The 21,003-nt window shown below is 37.9% G+C and overlaps 1 protein-coding gene and 1 long non-coding RNA gene across 51 annotated transcripts in view; both read right to left on the bottom strand.

Annotated features, from left to right (window-relative positions):
* Positions 1 to 21,003, bottom strand: part of CDKAL1 (CDK5 regulatory subunit associated protein 1 like 1) — a 951,913-nt gene that overhangs the window by 546,678 nt on the left and 384,232 nt on the right. For all 50 annotated transcript variants that reach the window (XR_014809698.1, XR_014809711.1, XR_014809714.1 and 47 more), the window contains one exon: positions 14,785 to 14,951. Coding sequence is in view for 34 of the 50 variants with exons in the window: in XM_005665623.4 (XP_005665680.2) it covers positions 14,785 to 14,951 (167 nt within the window). In the remaining 16 variants the exon portion in view is untranslated. The remainder of the gene's footprint in view (positions 1 to 14,784; positions 14,952 to 21,003) is intronic.
* LOC146401217 (uncharacterized) lies at positions 16,908 to 20,711 on the bottom strand. The gene is made up of 2 exons (XR_014809737.1): positions 20,286 to 20,711; positions 16,908 to 20,008 (listed from the first exon to the last, which is right to left on the bottom strand). It is a non-coding gene; the product is annotated as an uncharacterized LOC146401217 (long non-coding RNA).

The raw sequence follows: 21,003 nt of genomic DNA, 5'->3' as shown, positions 1-21,003 counted from the left end.
TGGTGATCTTTTGCTGTCAATAACCTACTATGACATGAGCTCCTCCTCAAAAGCTTTACCAGGGCAGATGGAACCATAAGTGGCTGACGGCGCCTTTGACATGGAACACAAAAACTAAGGAAGAAAAGTGAGCCAACCCCATACATAATGGCCTGACAGGTATAGAGGCAGCCCATTTCAAGGCATAAGAAATATTTACTGAGATCAGCAGGAATGGCAGGGTAAAGACCTCTGAAAATCATCTCCTCCATAAAAGCAATGAAGACAGTGACAAAAATGGTCAGAATCAATTTTTTTCAGAACTTTACAAATTAACTAAAGGCTTGTGGCCAACTAAGGACTGTTTATTCAAGAAAAAAATGGAGCAATCCTGGTAAAAAGAGAGCGTTATGTGGAATTTTAAACTGGCCCCTTTCTCACCTCCCACTCCTCAGTTCTGTGGTAGCCTTGAAAACCAACAACCTTCAATCATGGTGAAAAGCACAGCCTGGCAGCCACTGAAGCAGGCAGGAGAGGGCTGGAGTACTTTCAAATCCCCATTCCCAGAAAAACTGTCATTATTTGACTTGTGTGGTGATTCCATGGAAGACACCACTCACATGGCTTTCTTATTTAACCTGACCTGGTACTCACCCAGAGAGAAAAGCCTTTTTCCCAGGGGCATTTGTCAAAAATAATCAGCTGCACTTGCTTAACATCATGGCTGCCTGGGGTTGTAAATAACAGAGCAAATAATAAGCAAATCAAAAAGTTTAAAAAAAAAAGCTTGGCAATGTGATGTCCAGAGGGTGTTTTGAAACACAGTGACATAACCCTGGGAATCTTGAAGGCCGTGTGCATAAATAGGAACTTGTGCAGGTCCAGGCTGTGCACCTGCTCAGTAAAGACATGAGGCCATTAGCTCTCATCTCTGGCTAAATCTGAGGTTTTACACAAACAGGAAGGGAAAGTAAAGATGGAGCAGTAAGCAACCTGAGCATTAAAGGCATGTTCCAACATTGCACATAGGGCTGCTCTGCAAAGACTGATAGATAGACTTATTGGTTCAGGCATTAAGGAAATCTCTGTCCGATAATTAGCTGAATACTAAGCTAATTTGGTAGATACTTCACTGGCCACATATAACAAAGCACAGACCTTACTAAATTAATTAAGAAAATTCACTAAACAACAACAATAATAAACATTGGGGCGATAAGAGTATCTGACTTACAGAGCTGCCAAATAATGTTTAAAAGTGTATTTAAATGCCTCGTTTTCAACCAAAAATTATAAAACATGAAAAACGCACAAGAAGAAAGCATCCATAGAAAGAATCCAGATATTGGACATCCCAGACATTTACTTTAAATAATTTTAAGTATGTTCAAGGGAGTTAAAGAAACCATGTTTAAAGAATTAAAGAAAAGCATGAAAACAACGTCTCACTGAATAAAGAATATCAATAATGAGAGAGACATTATGAAAAAGAACCAGACAGAAATTCTGGTATGAAAAGCAGAAGAATCAAAATAAAAAATTCATTAAAGGGGTTCAGCAGGAAATCTGAGCAGTTAGAAGAAAGAATCAGCAAACCTGATGACAGCCCAATTGAGATTACTTGGTCTGAGAAACAGAAAAAAGAATAAAAACTGACAGTGCCTCAGAAATCTGTGGGACATCAACCAGCACACCAACATACACATAATATGAATTCCAGAAGGAAAGAAAAAAACAGAAACATATTTAAAGAAATAATAGCCCTGAGTTCCCATTGTGGCTCAGAGGAAATGAACCCAAATAGTATCCACAAGTTTGACTCCTGGCCCTGCTCAGAGGGTTAAGGATCCAGCATTGCCACGAGCTGTGGTGTAGGCTGCAGGTGTGGCTCAGATCTGACGTTGCTGTGGCTGTGGCACAGGCCAGCAGCTATAGCTCCAATTCGATCCTTGGCCTGGGAACTTCCATACACTGTACTCGCAGCCCTAAAAATTGAAAAAGTAAGAAAAAAAAAAAAAAAAGAAAGAATGGCCCCAAACTCAGAAATTTGAAGAAAAATATTAATCTACATGACCAAGAAGCTCTACAAACTCTAAATAGGATAAACTCAAAGAGATCTATAGCTAGCTATATCACAAACTGCTGAAAGACAAAAAGAGAATGCTGATAACAGCAAGAAGCAAGTAGTTCATCAGGTACACAGGATCTTCACTAAGATTAATAGTTGATATCTCATAAGAAATCAGAGGCCAGAAGGCAGTGGAATGACATAATCAAAGTGCTGAAAGATTGTTAAATGAGAATTCTATATCCAGAAAAGCCATTCTTCAAAAACGAAAAAAATGTTAAGATATTCCAGATAAACAATAACTGAAAGGATGCATTGCTAGGAGACCTGTGTTAGAAATACTAAGTGAAGCCCTTCAGGCTGAAATGAAAGGACACTATGCAGTAACTCAAATCCACGTGAAGAAATAGAGAGCATGAGTAAAAGGTAATTACAGAAGTAAATACAAAAGACAGTATAAATGTGATTTTTGTTTGTAGCTTGTTTTTATCTTACCTAACTGAAAAGCCAACTGCATAAAGCACTAATTATGAAGGTGTTGATAGGTGTACATAGGATATAGTTTGTACGATAACATCAGTATAAAGAAGGGCAGAGCAAATTGAGTTACATACAGAAGTAAAAATTTTGTATACTATTACAAAATTGATATTAACCTAAAGTGTTATAGATTAAGATACTAGGTTAATCACTAAGAAAATGCCTAAAAATGCATATATATAATATATGTATAAATTAAAATGGCACTCTATGGAGAATATTTCTTTACTCAAAAGAAGGCTGTTGTGTGTTGAACTGTGCGTCATAAAAAGATATGATGAAGTCATCATCCCCAATGCTTGTGAAAACGATCTTTTTTGGAAAACGGGGCTTTGCAGGTATCATCAAGTTTAAATGAGGTCATACTGAATTAGGACTGGTATTCTTTAGTCACATAGTCAGGAGAATACCATGTCAAAATTGAAGCAGAGACTGCAGTGATGTGTCCACCAGCCACGGAGTGCCAAGGCCTGCCCACGATACTAGAAGCTAGGAGAGAGGACTAGGCAGCCTTTCTCTGGGAGCCTCCAGAAGAAACTAACCCTGCCGACACTTTGGTTTGGGACCTTTCGCCTCCCAAACTGTGAAAATAAATTCCTGTTGTTTTAAGCTATCTGATACCTTGTGGTGCTTTGGTAAAACTAACTTGTGAAACTAACACAAAGTAAGTAATAAAGGAAAAGAGGAATACAAAATAACAAGGATCTTGAGAGGGGAAAATAAAGCCTAATACATAGTACCCAATTAATAAAAAGATTAATGTCTGAAATTTCAAATGATCAGCATTCAGGCTGATATCCCACATGACTTTGTACAATAAAAGCTGATATAAAGCTTGATTTTTAGATATATTTTAACATGTAACTATAAAAATTACTTCTTTGTTGCCATATATTAGAGAGAGACTTACCCACAATATTTCCTCTAATCAAACAATGCTTTAAAGAATGAGTTCCCACAGTGGCTCAGTAGTGAACGAATCTGACTAGTATCTATGAGGACGCAGATTCGGTCCCTGGCCTTGCTCAGTGGGTTAAGGATGCGGCATTACCGTGAGCTGTGATGTAGGTTGTAGATGTGGCTCAGATCCCACGTTGCTGTGGCTGTGGTGTAGGCCGGCAGCTACAGCTCTGATTTGACCCCTAGCCTGGTAACCTCTATATGCCGTGGGGGCGGCCCTAAAAAGCAAAAATAAAATGAAATAAAAGAAAAGAGAAGAAAATGTTTTTTAAAAAGAATGTAAAATGGGAAAAAGGCAGTCTCTTCAGCAAGTAGTGCTGGGAAAACTGGACAGCTGCATGTAAATCAATGAAACTATAACATACCCTCAGAACATGCACAAAAATAAACTCACAATGCCTTAGATTTAAACATAAGACAAGACACCATAAAACCTCTAGAAGAGAACATAGGCAAAACATTCTCTGACATCTCCATATAAATGTTTTCCTAGGTCAGCCTCCCAAGGCAATAGAAATAAAAACAAAAGTAAACCAATGGGACCTAGTCAAACTGACAAGCCTTTGCACAGCAAACAAACAAACAAACAAACAAAAATACCCAAAAAGACAATCTACGGAATGGGAATAAAATAGCTGCAAAAGATGGAACTGACAAGGGCTTAACCTCCAAAATATAAAAATAACTTATATAACTCAACGGTGAAAAATCAAACAACCCAATGGAAAAATGGGCAGATGACCTAAATAGCTATTTCGCCAAAGAAAACATATGGATGGCCAACAGGCTCATGAAAAAATGTTCAATATCACTAATTATTAAAGAAATGCAAATCAAAACTACAATGAGGTATCGTGTCACACCAGTCAGAATAGCCATCAGTAATAAGCCTACAAATAACAAATGCTGGAGAGGGTGTGGAGAAAAGGAAACCCTCCTGCACTATTGGTGGGAATGTAAATTGGTACAACCACTATGGAAACAGTATGAAGGTATCTCAGAAAACTAAATAGAGAACTACCATATGACCCAGCAATCCCACTCCTGGGCATATATCCAGACAAAACTTTCACTGAAAAAGATACATGCACCCCTATGTTCATTGTAGCACTATTCACAATAGCCAAGACACAGAAATAACTTAAAAGTCCATCGACAGATGAATAGGTTAAGAAGATGTGGTACATATATAAAATGGAATACTACTCAGCCGTAAAAAGAACAAAATAATGCCATTTGCAGCAACATGAATGGAACTAGACATTCTCATACTAAGTGAAGTTAAGTCAGAAAGAGAAAGACAAATACCATATAATATCACCTATACATGGGATCTAAAATACGGCACAAAGGAACCTATCTACAGAAAAGAAACAAACTCCTGTGCATGGAGAACAGACCTGAGGTTGCCAACAGAGGAATAGAGAGTGGGATGGACTGGGAGTCTGGGGTTAGTAGATGCAAACTATTGCATTTGGAGTGGATAAGCAATGAGGTCCTGCTGTATAGCACAGGGAACTATATCCAACTGCTTGTGATGGAACATGATGAAAGATAACATGAGAAAAATAATGTATGTCTATATATATATGTCGCTTTGCTGTACAGCGGAAATTGACAGAACAATGTAAATCAACTGTAATAAAAAATTTAAAAAGCATTGTTTTAAAATGTAGCAAACTTTTCACAGTGATTTTTAAAAACACACAAAAAAATGCATACTATAAAAACAGACAGAATAGATTTTTCTTCCTAAACTAATGAGCAAATGGAGAGCTTTCAGTATTACTCTAAACAGTTTGATTTCTCTGGCTCATATGCAGCATCATCTGATGCTAAAAATGATACACACCATTCATGTCCATTATAATCTATTTCATAGTTTTGTTTCAAAACATACAAATAAAGGGGTTCTTAATAATTTAAAAATCTTTATGTTTCCAATTTAGGACACAATTGTTGTTTACTGTCAAATGACATTAAAGCATTTTGGACTTAAAATTTGAAAGCCTATTAGCATTTTCCTGTGGATTATTTTTGTGGTAGGCAATGGAAGATGTGGGAAAAATAACAGATGCATATTGAATCTAAAAACAACAAACAATTTAGTAGATTAAAAATAAATAGAAGCAAACTAAGGAACTGCACATTACTTTCTGAAAAATATGCAGAATGTCCCTCAACTATTCTATGAACCATTAACTTCATTATCAACCTTTCTGTTCTACACCATGAATCACCTGAAAATTCCATTACCCACCTGATATAAAATACGAAGATTTCATTCTACTGAGTGCTGAATTAGCAGTGGGCCAGGGTAGCCTTTCATAGGCTATCAGAGCAAAGAAATCAATACAGAAATGAACTTAGTATCAAAAGAAAAGTGTAAAGAAAAAACTACATTGATTGCCTTATGGGTTAGTCATTCTCTGTGCTTATGAAGGAAAGTCAGAGGCAGCTTTTCTCAATGGTTTGAGCATAACTGACTTCCTAAATTAATGAGGAAGATAAAGCCTACAGATGGTGTATTGTGGAGTTTGAACTATACTGATTTTGACAGGTGACATGGAAGCCTTCTCAGCTATTCCTGTGCAATTAAGGATTCAGGGGAATGGCAGTGTGAAATGCCTTTTAAGATGCAAATGAAACCATATACATATCTAATGCCCTCCTTTAGAAAAGTACACTAGAATTTTTAAAAGATGAAATAGGAATATTTGTATGCCACCATCAAAATATGTAAATTTCAAGGCTCCTAGTATTCTAGAATTATATTCATAATTCTGAAATATTAAAGTGTTTTGCTTTGTTAAAAATACACACACACACACACACACACACACACACACACACACACACAGATGGTTCCAGATACTTGACTATGACATCAGTTTCTTTATAAAGCATTTACTGAGGCCTTTTCACTTATCTTCTTGACCGTTTTTATCCCCCTATATCCTTATGTTCTTTTCCTCTCAGGAAAATGATTACCTCTTTTGGGGATGGATATCAATATGTCACTGGATATAATGCACAATATTCAATAACTTAAGCCAAGGGCAAGAGAAAAGTGATGATATGAGTACATGTGAAGGTCATGTGGTCTTTACCACAAAGTGGATTACAGCATATTATATGCTGACCACTATATTCCTATCCTGGGTGTAGACCCCATCCAAGCTAGCTGGTAATTTAAACTCAAACTGAGGGCAACAGTGAGGTGCAGCGGGTAGGTCTCTGTACAAATTACTGAAGGCATAAACATAATTTTAAAACAAGGCATTTTCCATTGTCCTTCTCAAGAAGAAAGAGCTAACCAATATTTCCAACAAGAAAAACATTCATCCACAAAACAGTTCATCCCCCACCTCCCCCGTTCCCTAAAACATATGGGGATGATGAATGCATAAAATGAAATTCCTAATAAAACTGTTTGAGTCTGTGGCTGCAAGGACAGCAACAAAGAGTTATGTGTCAAGATCAAGTCTATCTATTTAAGAGTTCACCTTTATCCCTGGGTCCTTTGGCCTGCATGTTATCATAAAGCTTAATCACCCTGACAGAGTATGACAAAAGGAAGCTCAGTAGCTAAGAAGTAATAAGCTATGGAAGTTTTTCTGAGGGGCTACTGAATTCAGGAAAAGCTGAGGCTTCTGGGCAGGGCTGGCATTAGGGACTGAAGCCACAGGATCTAAGAGGCTGAGGTTCAAGTGCTACAGAGATGCAAATGTTTTAGCAGAAAGGCCAGATTGATCTTGGCTGATGCTCAGACCCAGATCCACCCAGGAAGAAGTAGAGTTGGAACGTGGGGTGGAGCCTGCAATCACCCTCACCTGGAGCTGCATTTAAACACTATGGTTTATCAGGAGTTAAGTGACTTCACAAACAGGGCTGGGGCATAACCTCCATCCTCATTTTCCCTCCCAGGGGAGCTGCTTCCAGCTCTCAGAATCAGGCATGATAAGCTTTTTCTTAAGGATATGAATCCCTCTCTTTTCTTTCTTCTTTTTTTCACTTTTCAGGGTCACACCCAGGGCATATGGAGGTTCCCAGGCTAGGGGTCTAATCAGAGCTGTAGCCGCTGGCCTACACCACAGCCACAGCAACACCAGCTCTGAGCCACATCTGCAACCTACACCACAGCTCACAGCAATGCCGGATCCTCAACCCACTGATTGAGGCCAGGGATCAAACCACAACCTCATGGTTACTAGTTGGATTTGTTTCTGCTGAGCCACGACGGGAACTCCAGGATATGAATCCTGTTAATATTTGATGAAGGTTTCATCTTCCAAATTTTCAAATATGCACAAACTTTGGTTTCCAGTTTCAGAGATTTCACTGACCTCTTGAAATCTATACACAAATGCCAGGTTAAGAATGAAGCAAAGTGCTAATGATTCTAATCAGTTAAGAACCTGGATGCCAACAGTCACATTAAAGCACATTGACACTGACAAGTCCCAAAAGCTATAGCAGTGGATGGCAGAAATAAAGTTTTTCCTTTCCATTTCCTTGCTCAAAACAAATCATCATGTCCTTTCTAGTCACCAAAAGGGTGAACAATTTTGTATATAACAGTTCAAATGTATTTGCACATTTTTCTATTATTTTAGAAAGTTTAAGCCTTAAGGAAAAAAAAAAATTAAATACCCTATGTGAACTGTTGACTTCAGTTTGGAAATTCTATATTTTTGATGAAACACAAGCCCAGCAGGTACAGAGTTTGCTATCATTTTGAAAACTATGAACCATTTTTCAAAAGTCTGCCAAGCCAAACATACTATTTATGTTCATAAATTACCATGCAGCAAAAGTCCTTGACAGATATCTAATGTCTTTTACCATATAAATTAATTTTGCTAAATATACTATTATATGAGAATGTAAGGCCATTTAAATAGAATTAAATATACAAAAATTAAGAGTAGCAGGAAACTAACTTGTTACAGTGACTATAAGATTTCTCAACCAAAAACAGATGAAACTTTTAAAATATCACTATGATTAACCTTACATTTATATAACAGACATATAAAATTTTGCAAAAAAAAATACAACTCAAGCTGAATAAAAGGTAGCACATCAATGTGAATATTACTGTATTTTTCAGCAACATTTTACTGTGAAATATGTTAAAAATAACCAATTTGCTTTATTTATAATTTGAATGTAAGAACAGTGCTAAGCAGCAAGGATTTATACTCCACATGAATCAATTTGTCCTCTCTGATCCAGGTTATAAGGGATGCACTAAAAATAAGATGTGACTTTAAGACATACGGGAATCTGAAAGGAAGATAGCAGTTATTTTAAATTATTCATAACACAGGGAGAACCAGAATAGCCTAGATAAAAAAAAAAATCCACTAATAATTCCCTTATCCCTTAATGGTCAACAGCTTTAATATCTTTTCCCTACCAGTCAACCCATAAAATGAAAAGACAAATTGCCTGATTTTAATTTCTCCTCCTTGACCATCCGCTGCTGACTCTCTGATAGAGATTATAAAAAGCAGTGGAAGCTAAGAAGCAGGAAGGGAAAGAAAGAAGCTCATAGCCTAGAAAATCTACAAATTCAATAATCATACAATGCACTCACTTGTTCTAGGTAGTCCTAAAGATACTATCTATTACTGTAATGTTTTGGGAGGGCAAATAACTGAAGCCTATCCCTTAGACGGATTCCTCCCATCATCTAGTAAAGCTTCACAGAAGTATGGCTCTTAAGCAAGAAACACATATGACAGCCATCCACAAACTCTTTCAAAACTAGATATTTAGCCAGATACGAAGATAGTTCAATGTGTTTAAGACATGCGGTCAAAGAACAACTAAACTTAGCGCTCTCACATCATTCCATACACATGTATTAAGTGCATGTTATCAGAGGCACTGAAATGCCAAGATGAACAATACAGCCTCTCCCTAAGATGTTAAGTTTTGCTGGATTTCCATGTAAATAATTACTGTGATACACCATGATGGGTGCCAACAGATATATGCTGGATGAGTCTAACAAAACATGAAAGGGATCTGGGAAGTATCTGGGAAAATCCTTGAGGAGGATGTAGTATAGTCAAAAACATTTTAGAATCATTTGTTATGTAATTTGGCCAGTTATTAAAGCTTTCAAAGACTTGGCTTCTCAATCAATAAAATAAAATAATGATATCTATACAGCTAGCTTATTGTAAGAAGGAAAAGAAAGAATGCGTATAAAGCACGGTTTTTAGAAAATAAAAGCACCTGAGAAACTATACTGCTATTACTATGATTATTATAATGCAGTCTTGAAAAACGTTATCAGTGTTTTCGGGTGCCCAGGTGTCAGTAGTCGCTGAATCACTGTCACTACCCACATCATGCCTTGATGGGTTTAGGTGTGTTATGTTCAGGCTGAATTAATACCTTAGCTGTGGGCTACCTACAACTCAGAGGGTAAAACTAAGCAAGCAATGTAGTTTTAAGAGTAATCAAATTCACAAGTGGCTCCACCTAGAAGGTCACAGTTCATTACAGAGGAATATGCCAATGTTACTTTCTTAGCAGTATCAATAGAAAAGCAAACACAAGGGGAATGTATCTCTTATTTGCCACAATAGGGGCAATATATTAGTCAATATATCTAGTAGCAAATATTAGTATATCTGATTAACTCAATACTACCAACTGTCATCATGTAGTAAGTTATGAGATGAGAAAAAGTGAAAGTAAAAATAGCAAGAATATAAAATAGTTTAAAAAATACAGGCTATACAGGAGGCATCATAAGGGCAGGAAAAGGAAGAGGGAATAGGGACACAACGGAGAAACCATGTTCAGGACTCCGCACATCACAGGATCTTATCTTTATCCTATTAGTAATGAAGATGCATCACAGACTTGAGATGAGGTAAAATAGTTTCATCTATTCTTTCTGACTCATATCCAAATTTAATAAGTTTTACATAAGCTTATAATTATGTTTCTTCAATTCCAGGGTGTTTTCCATATATAAACATATATATATATATATATATATATATATATATACACACACACATATATGTAAATATACATTTGAGATTATCCTTGTCAGTTATGTCATCATTTAAAATGAATCGCTCTTTTTTTAAGAGGCAGTGACAAGTTAAATATAGGGGTTGTAGATGTTCCAATCAGATGACTAACTTGCATGCTTGTTGATGATTAAGAATTTTCCTTCCCCTTCTTCTATTTTTTAATTTTTTGGCTATACCCGAGGCATGTGAAAGTTCGTGGGCCAGGAATCAACCCACACCAGAGCAGTGGCCTGAGCTACAGCAGTGACAATGCGGGATCCTTAACCACGAGGCCCAAGGAATTCCCTCCCTTCCTTTTATGCATCACACATTTACTCGATATCTACTATTTAAAGTGCCACACATAATGTTAGACTCTCCATAAAAAGCTTAATGTGCATCTTAAGTGTAATATGCATCTTTTGTTCTTAAGATTTAATAAAATGTACTTCCAGTAGGCCTATTTTCCATACCACACATTCAAATAATGATAGAAACTTTGGTATTTTCCTTTAAATGATCTCCGCTTTAAACTGCTGAACTAAAGGAAAAAAAAAAAAAAACTAATAAAAGAGTTTAAGAAAGAAATCTCAAGAGTCAGATGATTGTGAAGTGAACAAAATGAAGAAGAAAAAAAACAGCCTGGTGAGGTGCTCTATAATTACAGTTTGTACTGTGAAGTACCTTCTAGAAACACAAGAAGGCTGGGTCCTATGAAGACAATTTGCTGGGAACCCTCACTGTAAGGGTATTTGAGCATCAGAGTAGTTATTCAAAGGTGGCTTCCATCTAGCCCTACAGTTAGAAAAAAAATCATCACCTGTCACTCACTGGTGTTGTTCATTTCCCTTATTTTCAGATTTTCTCGTGTTTTCTTTGTTCCTTATTGATGAACTCTCTTCCACCCTTTAGCTAAATAATTTCTGCAGTGGTCTAGGCTTCGTGCAAGGAAGATGGAGAAATACAATGCATTGGAGGGTGGGGGCTGAGGCTCCCTGGCTTGGCTTCCTTCCCTAAGGCCCATTTTCACACTTGGAAGCCAGTGATGCCTGTGCAGCTCAGATGATGCCCTTCCTGTTACAGAAGGAGGTGTTAGTGGAACCCGGTGAGCTTCAGGCTCTCCCACTCAGAGGAGGAGAGAAGAACCACCCACGTGCCCAAGTCTGGCAAAAGGGACAAAGGAGGACGTAGAGAGCGCTTCCAGGTGCTCGGGTCTTTTACTCTTGCGCAGCCTTGCTGCTCTGTTTCACTGGGGTCCGTTTCCTCGGGATTGCTTTCTCCCTGGTGTGGCACAACAGGACAGGGTGACTCCCTGCTGATCAAGGGCAGAGGAGCGGTGGTTTTCTCTGGGACAAACTCTCCACCTTGAAGCACATTTTCTTTGTGATCTTGTGCTGCCTCCTCTGGCCAGAATGTGAAGACCTCGAAGTTCACATTAATAGAGTGGACTCTGCAGTTTTATTTTATGAAGAAGGCTCTTCCTTTATTCATTCTTTTATTTATTCATTCATTGAGCCACTACAGAGTAGGACAGGTCCTGAGACAGACATGACAAGGCCAACACTATAGCTATCTTAAAGCAAGAATTTTAACAAGGTAATGTTATGACAATCACTCTAACCATAACCTGTGAATTAAATACCTGGTGTTTTTCCAGGTAAGGTGAACAGCTAAGTTTAGCATCTTCTGTTGATTTTCAGCAGCTCTTCCGGAGCATCTATTTGGAGGTCAACAACTCTGGCACTACTTTGGTGCTGAGCATAAGGGTTTGCTATAAATGCAACATTAGTTTCTGCTATCTTGCAATTAAAGTGCTGAATTTATTCCAAAAGGTATTAGGCTACTCATCTCAGAGCCAATACATTATTTTTTCTCCTTTTATTTACTCCTCACTTGAACTTCTCTGACTATAGCTATTTTTGCTTGATCTCTGATTTTTTTAATCCAAAGAAATTGGAATGTTATCAGCTGCATTTTTTTTTTTTCTTTTTTGGCTGTCATGCTGCATATGTAGTTCCTGGGATTAGATCTGAGCTGCAGTTTGCAACCTACACTGCGGCTGTGGCAACAATAGGTCCTTAACCCGTTGTGCAGGGCTGGGGATCAAACCTGCGTCCCCGTGCTCCAGAGATGCCGCTGATCCTATTGTGTCATCGTGGGAACTCCCGTCAGCTGTATGTTGGCAAGGCTTACTCCTCTTCCTACCCACCATATATCTAGCACATCTCCTGGTCTTCATGATGGATGTCTCACATTTACTACAAACATAGCAAGACTGCTACAGCTCTGAGTATATCTGATTTTCACAGAGTCACACTTTTTCAAGTGCCAGGTCAAAGGGTTAAGTAAAAACTAAAATGCCTGAGACTTATTTTTATTTATTTTTGTTTTTTATTTTTTTGTCTTTTTAGGGCCACATCTGTGACATATGGAGGTTCTCAGGCTAGGGTCGAATTGGAGCCATAGCCACCTATGCCACAGCCACAGCAATGCCAGATCTGAGACATGTCCAGGACCTATACACAGCTTGTGGCAATGCTGGGTCCTTAACCCAATGAGCGAACCTCATGGATACTAGTTGGGTTCTTAACCGACTAAGCCACAACAGGAACACCTCTGCAACTTATTTTTATTTTTTTTTAATTTTTTTTTTAAATTTTCTTTTCCCACTGTACAGCAAGGGGGTCAGGTTATCCTTACATGTATACATTACAATTACAGTTTTTCCCCCACCCTTTCTTCTGTTGCAACATGAGTATCTAGACATAGTTCTCAATGCTATTCAGCAGGATCTCCTTGTAAATCTATTCTAAGTTGTGTCTGATAAGCCCAAGCTCCCGATCCCTCCCACTCCCTCCCCCGCAACTTATTTTTAAACAGCAAATCATAATTTCGGTACATTGGACTGAAGTTAACATGTAAACCACACACCTTTACTAAAAAGATCTGCCTAAGAAAATGCGAATAACAAAATTGAAATTGCTAAATTTCTTCATTATATATTTATAACTTGTGATCAGATGGCAAGGAACTCTTCAGAATTTCTAAAATACATTGTTGATGTTAGGGTGACTTTTCAGCAACAACCTCAGTAAGTACAGGCTGCAAATCAAATCAGTAGGAATAATCTTTTAATTCTTTGAATCTTTGTTTGTATTCATGCATAAATTTCAGCCACTATACTTGCTTTTGGAATTCTTCAGTGTTATTTTTCTGCACAAAGTAATTGCAAATAACACAACAGATTAAAAATACAAGTAACTTATTTTCATACTTTGCCCATGATGTTCCAGCAACATTTCTTATCCTTAACTATGGGCCTAATATAATCTTATTTCTCAAGTAATAATCTTAGATCCTAGTATGTACTTTTTCAGTGGTTACTCCCTTGCCCATATTCTCTGCTTATATTTATTGCATCATTTGTCATCAAGTACCACAGTTTCTTGTGCATGTTTCTCTAGCTTAATGGTAAACTACTTGAGGGTAGGCATCCTGATCCGTGCAAAGCACAGAAATGAAACCAGGGATCTCATGTGACCATAACTCCTCTTTTCACAGTGGAAACAAGGGAATCAAGTGGAAGAATACCAAGCTCGACATCTCTGATTTCACTCAGCTCTACTACCAGACAAAGGGATGAAAGTGAAAACATCTTTAAACTTGACAGCACAGTATCCTCACTGGTAGGGCAAATAGTAGTCGAGATAATGCAATGTTCTCAGTTGGTTGCCAAATCAATGCAACATAGCAGCAGTTCTGAAGAGACAAGGGTTATCGACGGAGGAATGGAGGCAAATTTGTGCACTGGAAAACTGAAGCGCTACAAAGGAGAAACAAAGGACTGTGACAAGATGGCAACTTTAATCCATGGTGAGGAAGCAAAAGTAAGATGTGCAGACTGACAAAGAAGGAGACGTGAAATTCCCGGTTCAGTCTCGTTAACATGGGACCACAAAAAATTGTGCAAGTGTCTTTTTTTGGGGGGGTTGCACCCACAGCATATGGAAGTTCCAGAGCCGGGGACAGAACCAGAGCCACAGCAGTGACAACGCTGGATCCTTAACCTGCTAAGCCACCAGGAACTCGCCGAAAGTGCTTTGAAATGAAGCTCCTGTGATGGCACTGAGGCTGCCATGCTGTCTGGACTGGTTCATGTCTGGGTCAGCATGGAAACGGGGTGCTTTTCCTTACCTCCAGATGCTCTAAAATGTAGGGTGGATTTGTCATGCCAAGTCTCAGCATTGCTCCCTCAGGAATCACTTCGACCAGTTTCCACAGGAGCGCGGGGAGACTGGTGCCGATATCTCTGCCATAAGCCCCTGTGTCTTCGCTGGTCAACCATATCTCACATACACCCTCTGCGAATCAAAGGAGATAATTAACAAATCTGTGGCAGAGCTGTTTCCTTCATCTTACAGCTGCTCACTCTTTTTAATGCAGTATTTCTCCACACTATTATGCAGGCAGGCTGGGTATTCAATTGCAGAGAAAAAGCAGATTATCCCGCAGTGGCGCTGGGTTATTAAGTTCATTTTATGAACACCAGAGAGTTACAACAATGCTGTAAATTATCAGTGCGTCCTATGGAGTGATTAACATTTACAGCCAATCAGTTCAACCATGCTTCCTCCAAAGCGCTTTGATCAAGACTAAAGCTTAAGTCCCATCACACAGAATACCTATTCTATTGAACAGCATAAGCCCCAGAACTAAAACAGTCACTCCACAGAATAGGTACTATCAGCAGTTAACTCACTAATCAGTCTGTTACCGATACAAAGAAAAATGTCAAGTGTGGTTAAGGCTTAACTCACAAATTATTAATTATGAGGTACCCATTTCTCCTACAGCAACTGTACTAATTTTGTTTTCTGTCTTCAATTAGGAAGAGAGTACACTGGATCGCTGCCTTCAAAGAAGTTGGCTGCTGTATAAACTAAGTATTTGTGTTGGGAAATCTGTGTACTAAAAATAGGACAGGTTGCATCCTATTTTCCATTAATCAAACTTTAGGAAAATGGATATGTGTTTCGCTGTTATTGTTGCCACAAAGAATACTAACTTCAAACATTATAGCCTGCAAAAATTGAGAGGAAATATTTCTGGATCACCTCGTATTATTTAAAATAAATAAAGCAGAGTTAGCAAGAACCACCCAAGCTTTCAGGGCACACAGAATCTTTCAGAATGCATATTCAGTTAAAGGATTAGCCTATGTTAAAAGGCCAAATGATTCACAAGGCTAAAATAAACAATGAAATGGGCCTGTGAAATTTGTTCTTACTAACATGATTTGTTGCCTCTGAAGAACCTCAACACACACACACAAGGCACACAAACAAAGACAACAGCCGGAACCAAAAGTCTAAGTTTCTAGGAAGAGTCTTAAAATTATAATTTTAAATTGTCTGTAGTTGACAGAAGAACTTCAAAAATACATTTAAATATTCCTAGCCAAGAGAGAGACAACAAATAAAACCACAGCTTCTATGTGACTGTGAACTTGAAACGTACAGAAGAAAGAAGCAAAAAGGAAAAAAATCTTCACTCTCTTTAATGTGTTCCACAGAGGTGGAAAAATATACATCAAGTTAAGATCTCCAATCATTATGTGTCCTTTAGAAGAAGAGATACATTTACTTTGTCAAAAAACTAGCCAACCTACATAAAAACATGTTCACTTTTCCCCACTTGACTATCTTTCTGAGATAAGCACATCCTCATGCACACCCAGACAACATGGAAAATATAAGGACAGAAATAAAATTTAGTTTCCCCAAAGTAAAGGAGACATCAAAATACAGCTCCATTTTAAAAGTTAGCGATGTTTTTAGTATTTGAAAATCAGTAATGTCACGAATATATAGGTTTTCTTAATTTAGATATGTAGATTCAGAAATTAATAATCATCTGCTTAGTTTTAATGATTTAATAAAAAGTTTTATCCTCAAAATAAATAATCTGGCATGTCCACAGGCTATCTCCATAGCCCTATAATTTTATAAACATTCTCTGTACTTGGAGTAAATATTTTTCTATTGGAAAAAAATGGCTTGCAATTAGTGGTATCATCTTTTTTTAATATTACATATGCCACTAGACGCTGGACTCATACAACCTTTTTTTTTTTTTTTTTAATCTTATCACAAAATCCACTCCAGGAAAAGAGATGGCTAAGTAACAACATAAACGGATTTTAAAACATTCTGAAAGAGGTTATAAAAACAGGACATTATCCATGATTTTCCAGTTACTGGCATTTGAGCAACACAATATGAATATTTTAAAATGAACAGAATAATTTTAATTTATAATTTTTCCATCCAAATGGTTCCATGTTACGCCTTATGTAGAGAGACTGAGTTCCTGGAACAGTGCCTTGCTGTTGCTAGATGAATATAGAAGGGGAAAAATCGCTATGAATAGGAATGGAAATAACATCCATGCAGCAAACAGCAGCCAGCTCTTAGAGCTGCATAGGTGGGGACCAATAGCCCCCTGGTGGGCAGAAACTTCAAATTAAATCACAGAAAGAGGAAGCAGCTGTAACACTAAATCAGCAACAACAGGAATAATGGTCTTGATGTCTCCAAGATCAAGGCTGCTAAAATGCTCGTTATAACAGCAACCCAGTTTAAGACACAATGAAATGAGAAAACATGTGCAAAATGTGAAATCCTTGGACTCGAAAAGAATTGTGCCTTGCCGAGTCAATCCAAAAATTTGCTCTTAATGTGAGGAGGTTCACATTTTGTAAGGTTATGTTTCAAGCATTAATTCTAATGAGAGCTGACCCCTCACCGATTTAGGATAGAGAAAGCCATTTCATGGCAAAGGTGAGGCTCCATGTGGAATCCCCATGCCTGACATCCTTTTCCCTTCGAAGTCTTGTGATTATTCATGGTGCAAGCAGTTCCTGCCAGGTCAGCGTGCATATGAACTCACCAGGGAAACAGAAGGCTGTGGTCTGTAATCACTAATGGATATTGGGATACATGCATGCTTCTATCTGCAAACTTAATTGGTTACACTTATGGACAGAAGTGCTTGCCTAAACAGCTTCATTCCTTAAGGACTTCAGTTATGAGCTATATTCCCGTGCACATTCATTTCTTTATTCGTCCATTAAACATTTATTAGTCCCTTACCTACTATGTGCCCTGCAGCCCTTCCAGCTCATGACAGATATGGAGTCATCATTAAACTGCTGTGATCTAAGATTGGCTATTACTCAGGAGCCAGCAAGGAGACACTGAGAGATATCCTGTGAACTTCACATGCATTCCTATGAGTGGTGATGGTGGAGGGGAGTGGGTGTTGGAGAACGCAGCCTTAGAATCCAAAACGAAGGGCGAATGAGCTGGCTTGAAATGGATATGATGTCAACCCCAAGGAGACAGACCCAGTCTGCACTACAGCATGGATTTTGATTAACACACGTCAGAAAAACAAACACATGAAAATGAAAAAGAGAAGCAGGCAGGAAGAACTGAGATAAGAAAAGTGAATGCCCAGTAGAAAAACTCCCATGCCTGTAAAAATAAATACATGCAAAAGAAAGAAAGTAGTGGCATAAACATGGGAGGCAGAAACGAGCTTCTTTTAAGGGTTCAAGGAGAAATCTTAACTTTTTCCTAAACTGTTCACCTGACATTTGTTCATGTTCCTAAAATTATTGACTCTGACTTTTCCAATGCATATTAGGTTCATAAGATCATACATCATCCTTTCATTGTATTAATTTTGGTTAAAAAAATAAAGACGGCAAATACTAGGAAGAAATGAAGTGCATCTTACAAGGTAAAACTCTTTAAAAAGCTTAGTTATTAGAATCCATTATCATTTTACCCAAGTAATTACAGACCAGCCTATAATTGAAATGCTATTTTCCCCTCAATAGAGAGCAACTTCAACAGCTGGATTCTAATCTCTGCTCTACAGTAATCTGAGATGAAGAGGATGGAAAAAGTAGAAGACATAAAAGGTCAAATAATAAAGATAATATCCTCAGGAAAACAGTCTCACAACAAAGAAAATTCTTTCTGAAAAGCCAAAATTTGCCAAAATTCAATTTCAAAAGATTCTGACTCATTATAATTTTTCCCATGTATAAGCTTCACCATTATAAAATATGGGTGAAGACTGACTTCATCTGGTCAGAAAAGTGATATTTCTCTAGTAGTGCTTGATTTATCATTGGGGAAAATTTCCACCGTAATAAACTGTTTTAATTATTCCATTGAGTAGAATCTCTAAAAACAGAGATTACAAAAATATAAAAACTTTATAAACAGCATTTAATGGTATTAATATTTAAAGGACACTAGATGGTCAGAAAACCTACATCAACTAAACATAATTAAAAAAAAAAAAAAATCACCTCATGTGGAGAAAAGGGAACGCTCCTGCACTGTTGGTGGGAATGTAAACTGGTGTCGCCATTATGGAAAATGATATGATATGGAGGTTCCTCAAAAAACTAAAAATAGAGTTGTCATATGACCTAGCAATTCCATTGCTGGGCATATATATATCTGGAGAAACTATGATTCGAAAAGATACACACACCCCAATGTTCGTAACAGCACTATGTACAGTTGCCAAGACATGGAAGCAACCGAAATGTTCACTGAGAGATGAATGGATAAAGAAGAAGTGGTATATACAAATATACAATGGACCATTACTCAGCCACACAAAGAATGAAACAATGCCATTTTGCATCAACAGGGATGGAACTAGAGATTATCATTCTAAGTGAAATAAGTCAGACAGAAAAATACCATATGATATCACTTATATGTGGGATGTAAAATATGATACAAATGAACTTTTTTACAAAATATAAACAGAGTCATAGAAATAAAAAACAAACTTATGGTTACCAGAGGGGAAAGCGGTGAGGAGGGATAAATTAGGAGCTTGGGATTAGCAAACTACTAAACATAAAATAAATCAACCCCAAGGTCCTGCTGTATAGCACAGAAAACTATGTTCCATTCTTGTAATAAACCATAACAGAAAAAAATATGAAAAAGAATATATACGAAATATATAAATTTATGCATGTTTATTTATCTTTACATAAAAAATGAATCACTTTTCTGTACTAGCTAAGACATACTAGTCTCTGATATGTGCTGTACCAGGAACTAGCACATTATAAATCAACTATACTTCAATTAAAAAAATAATCATCTTGGGAGTTCCTGTCATGGCTCAGTGGTTAACGTATCCGACTAGGAACCATGAGGTTGCAGGCTCAATCCCTGGCCTTGCTCATTGGGTTAAGGATAAGGATCCGGCATTGCTGTGAGCCGTGGTGTAGGTCGCAGACGTGGCTTGGATCCAGTGTTGCTGTGGCTCTGGTGTAGGCAGGCGGCTACAGCTCTGATTCGACCCCTAGCCTGGGAACCTCCATATGCCACAGAAGCGGCCCTAGAAATGGCAAAATGACGGGAAAAAAAAATCACCTCAAAATCTGCTATATCTAGAGTTCCCGTTATGGCGCAAGGGAAACGAATCTGACTAATAACCCTGACGTTGAGGGTTCGATCCCTGGCCTTGCTCAGTAGGTTAAGGATCTAGTGTTGCCCTGAGCTGTGGTATAGGTTGCAGACGTGGCTTGGACCCTGCATTGCTGTGGCGTGGGCCAGCAGCTACAGCTCCAATTCAACCCCTAGCTTGGGAACCTCCATATGCCGTGGGTGCGGTGCTAAAAAGCAAAAAGCAAAAAAGAAAAAAAAATCTGCTACATCTTTCTTTCTCAGAAGATACGTTCTCTCTCTTCCATTTTGTGCTATTACTAGCTTTGCCTTTCCTTTCCTCCTACAATTCCATCCAGGAGTCTTTTTCTACCATCCATCCCAGCCTTTATTCTCCATTTTCTCCTATAGCCAATAAGGAATATGAATTAATCATGCACTGTGTATTATATTATATTATATTTATTTTTTATGGGTGCACCTGTGGCATATGCCACAGGTGCTGCAATGCTGGATCCTTTAACCCACAACACCAGGGCGGGGATTGAACCTGCATCTTGGCAGTGACTTGAGCCACTGCAGTCAAATTCTTAACTTACTGCACCACAGCGGGAACCCCTATGTTGTTTATTATGCATTACATTCTCTGCTCTTAATTCCCCATTCTATTTTAAGGGTCATACTGTATATATTAACTAGATTTTCATGGGCTCTTTCTTCTTAAAAATAATCTTAGACAATTCAGAAATGAATACGACTCTGTTTAAGCATTGAATGGTCATGGAAATATCTTCAATGGCATTGTTTCTAAGTAATCATATACATAAGGCAGTCTTCTATCTCTTTAGCTTATTCATTTAATAGTGAATTAAACAATATAACTCCTTCGGTCCCTTTCCAATCCTATTATTGGGCACTCAGCGGT

The sequence above is a fragment of the Sus scrofa genome, chromosome 7 (assembly GCF_054392235.1).
Source record: "Sus scrofa isolate SSC_HxYL_T2T_F1_AM1 chromosome 7, Sscrofa_HxYL_maternal_Yorkshire_Landrace_v2.0, whole genome shotgun sequence".
In the NCBI taxonomy this organism is placed as follows: Eukaryota; Metazoa; Chordata; class Mammalia; order Artiodactyla; family Suidae; genus Sus; species Sus scrofa.
Note: the sequence above shows the minus strand (reverse complement) of the source record. Positions and strands in the feature narration are given on the sequence as shown.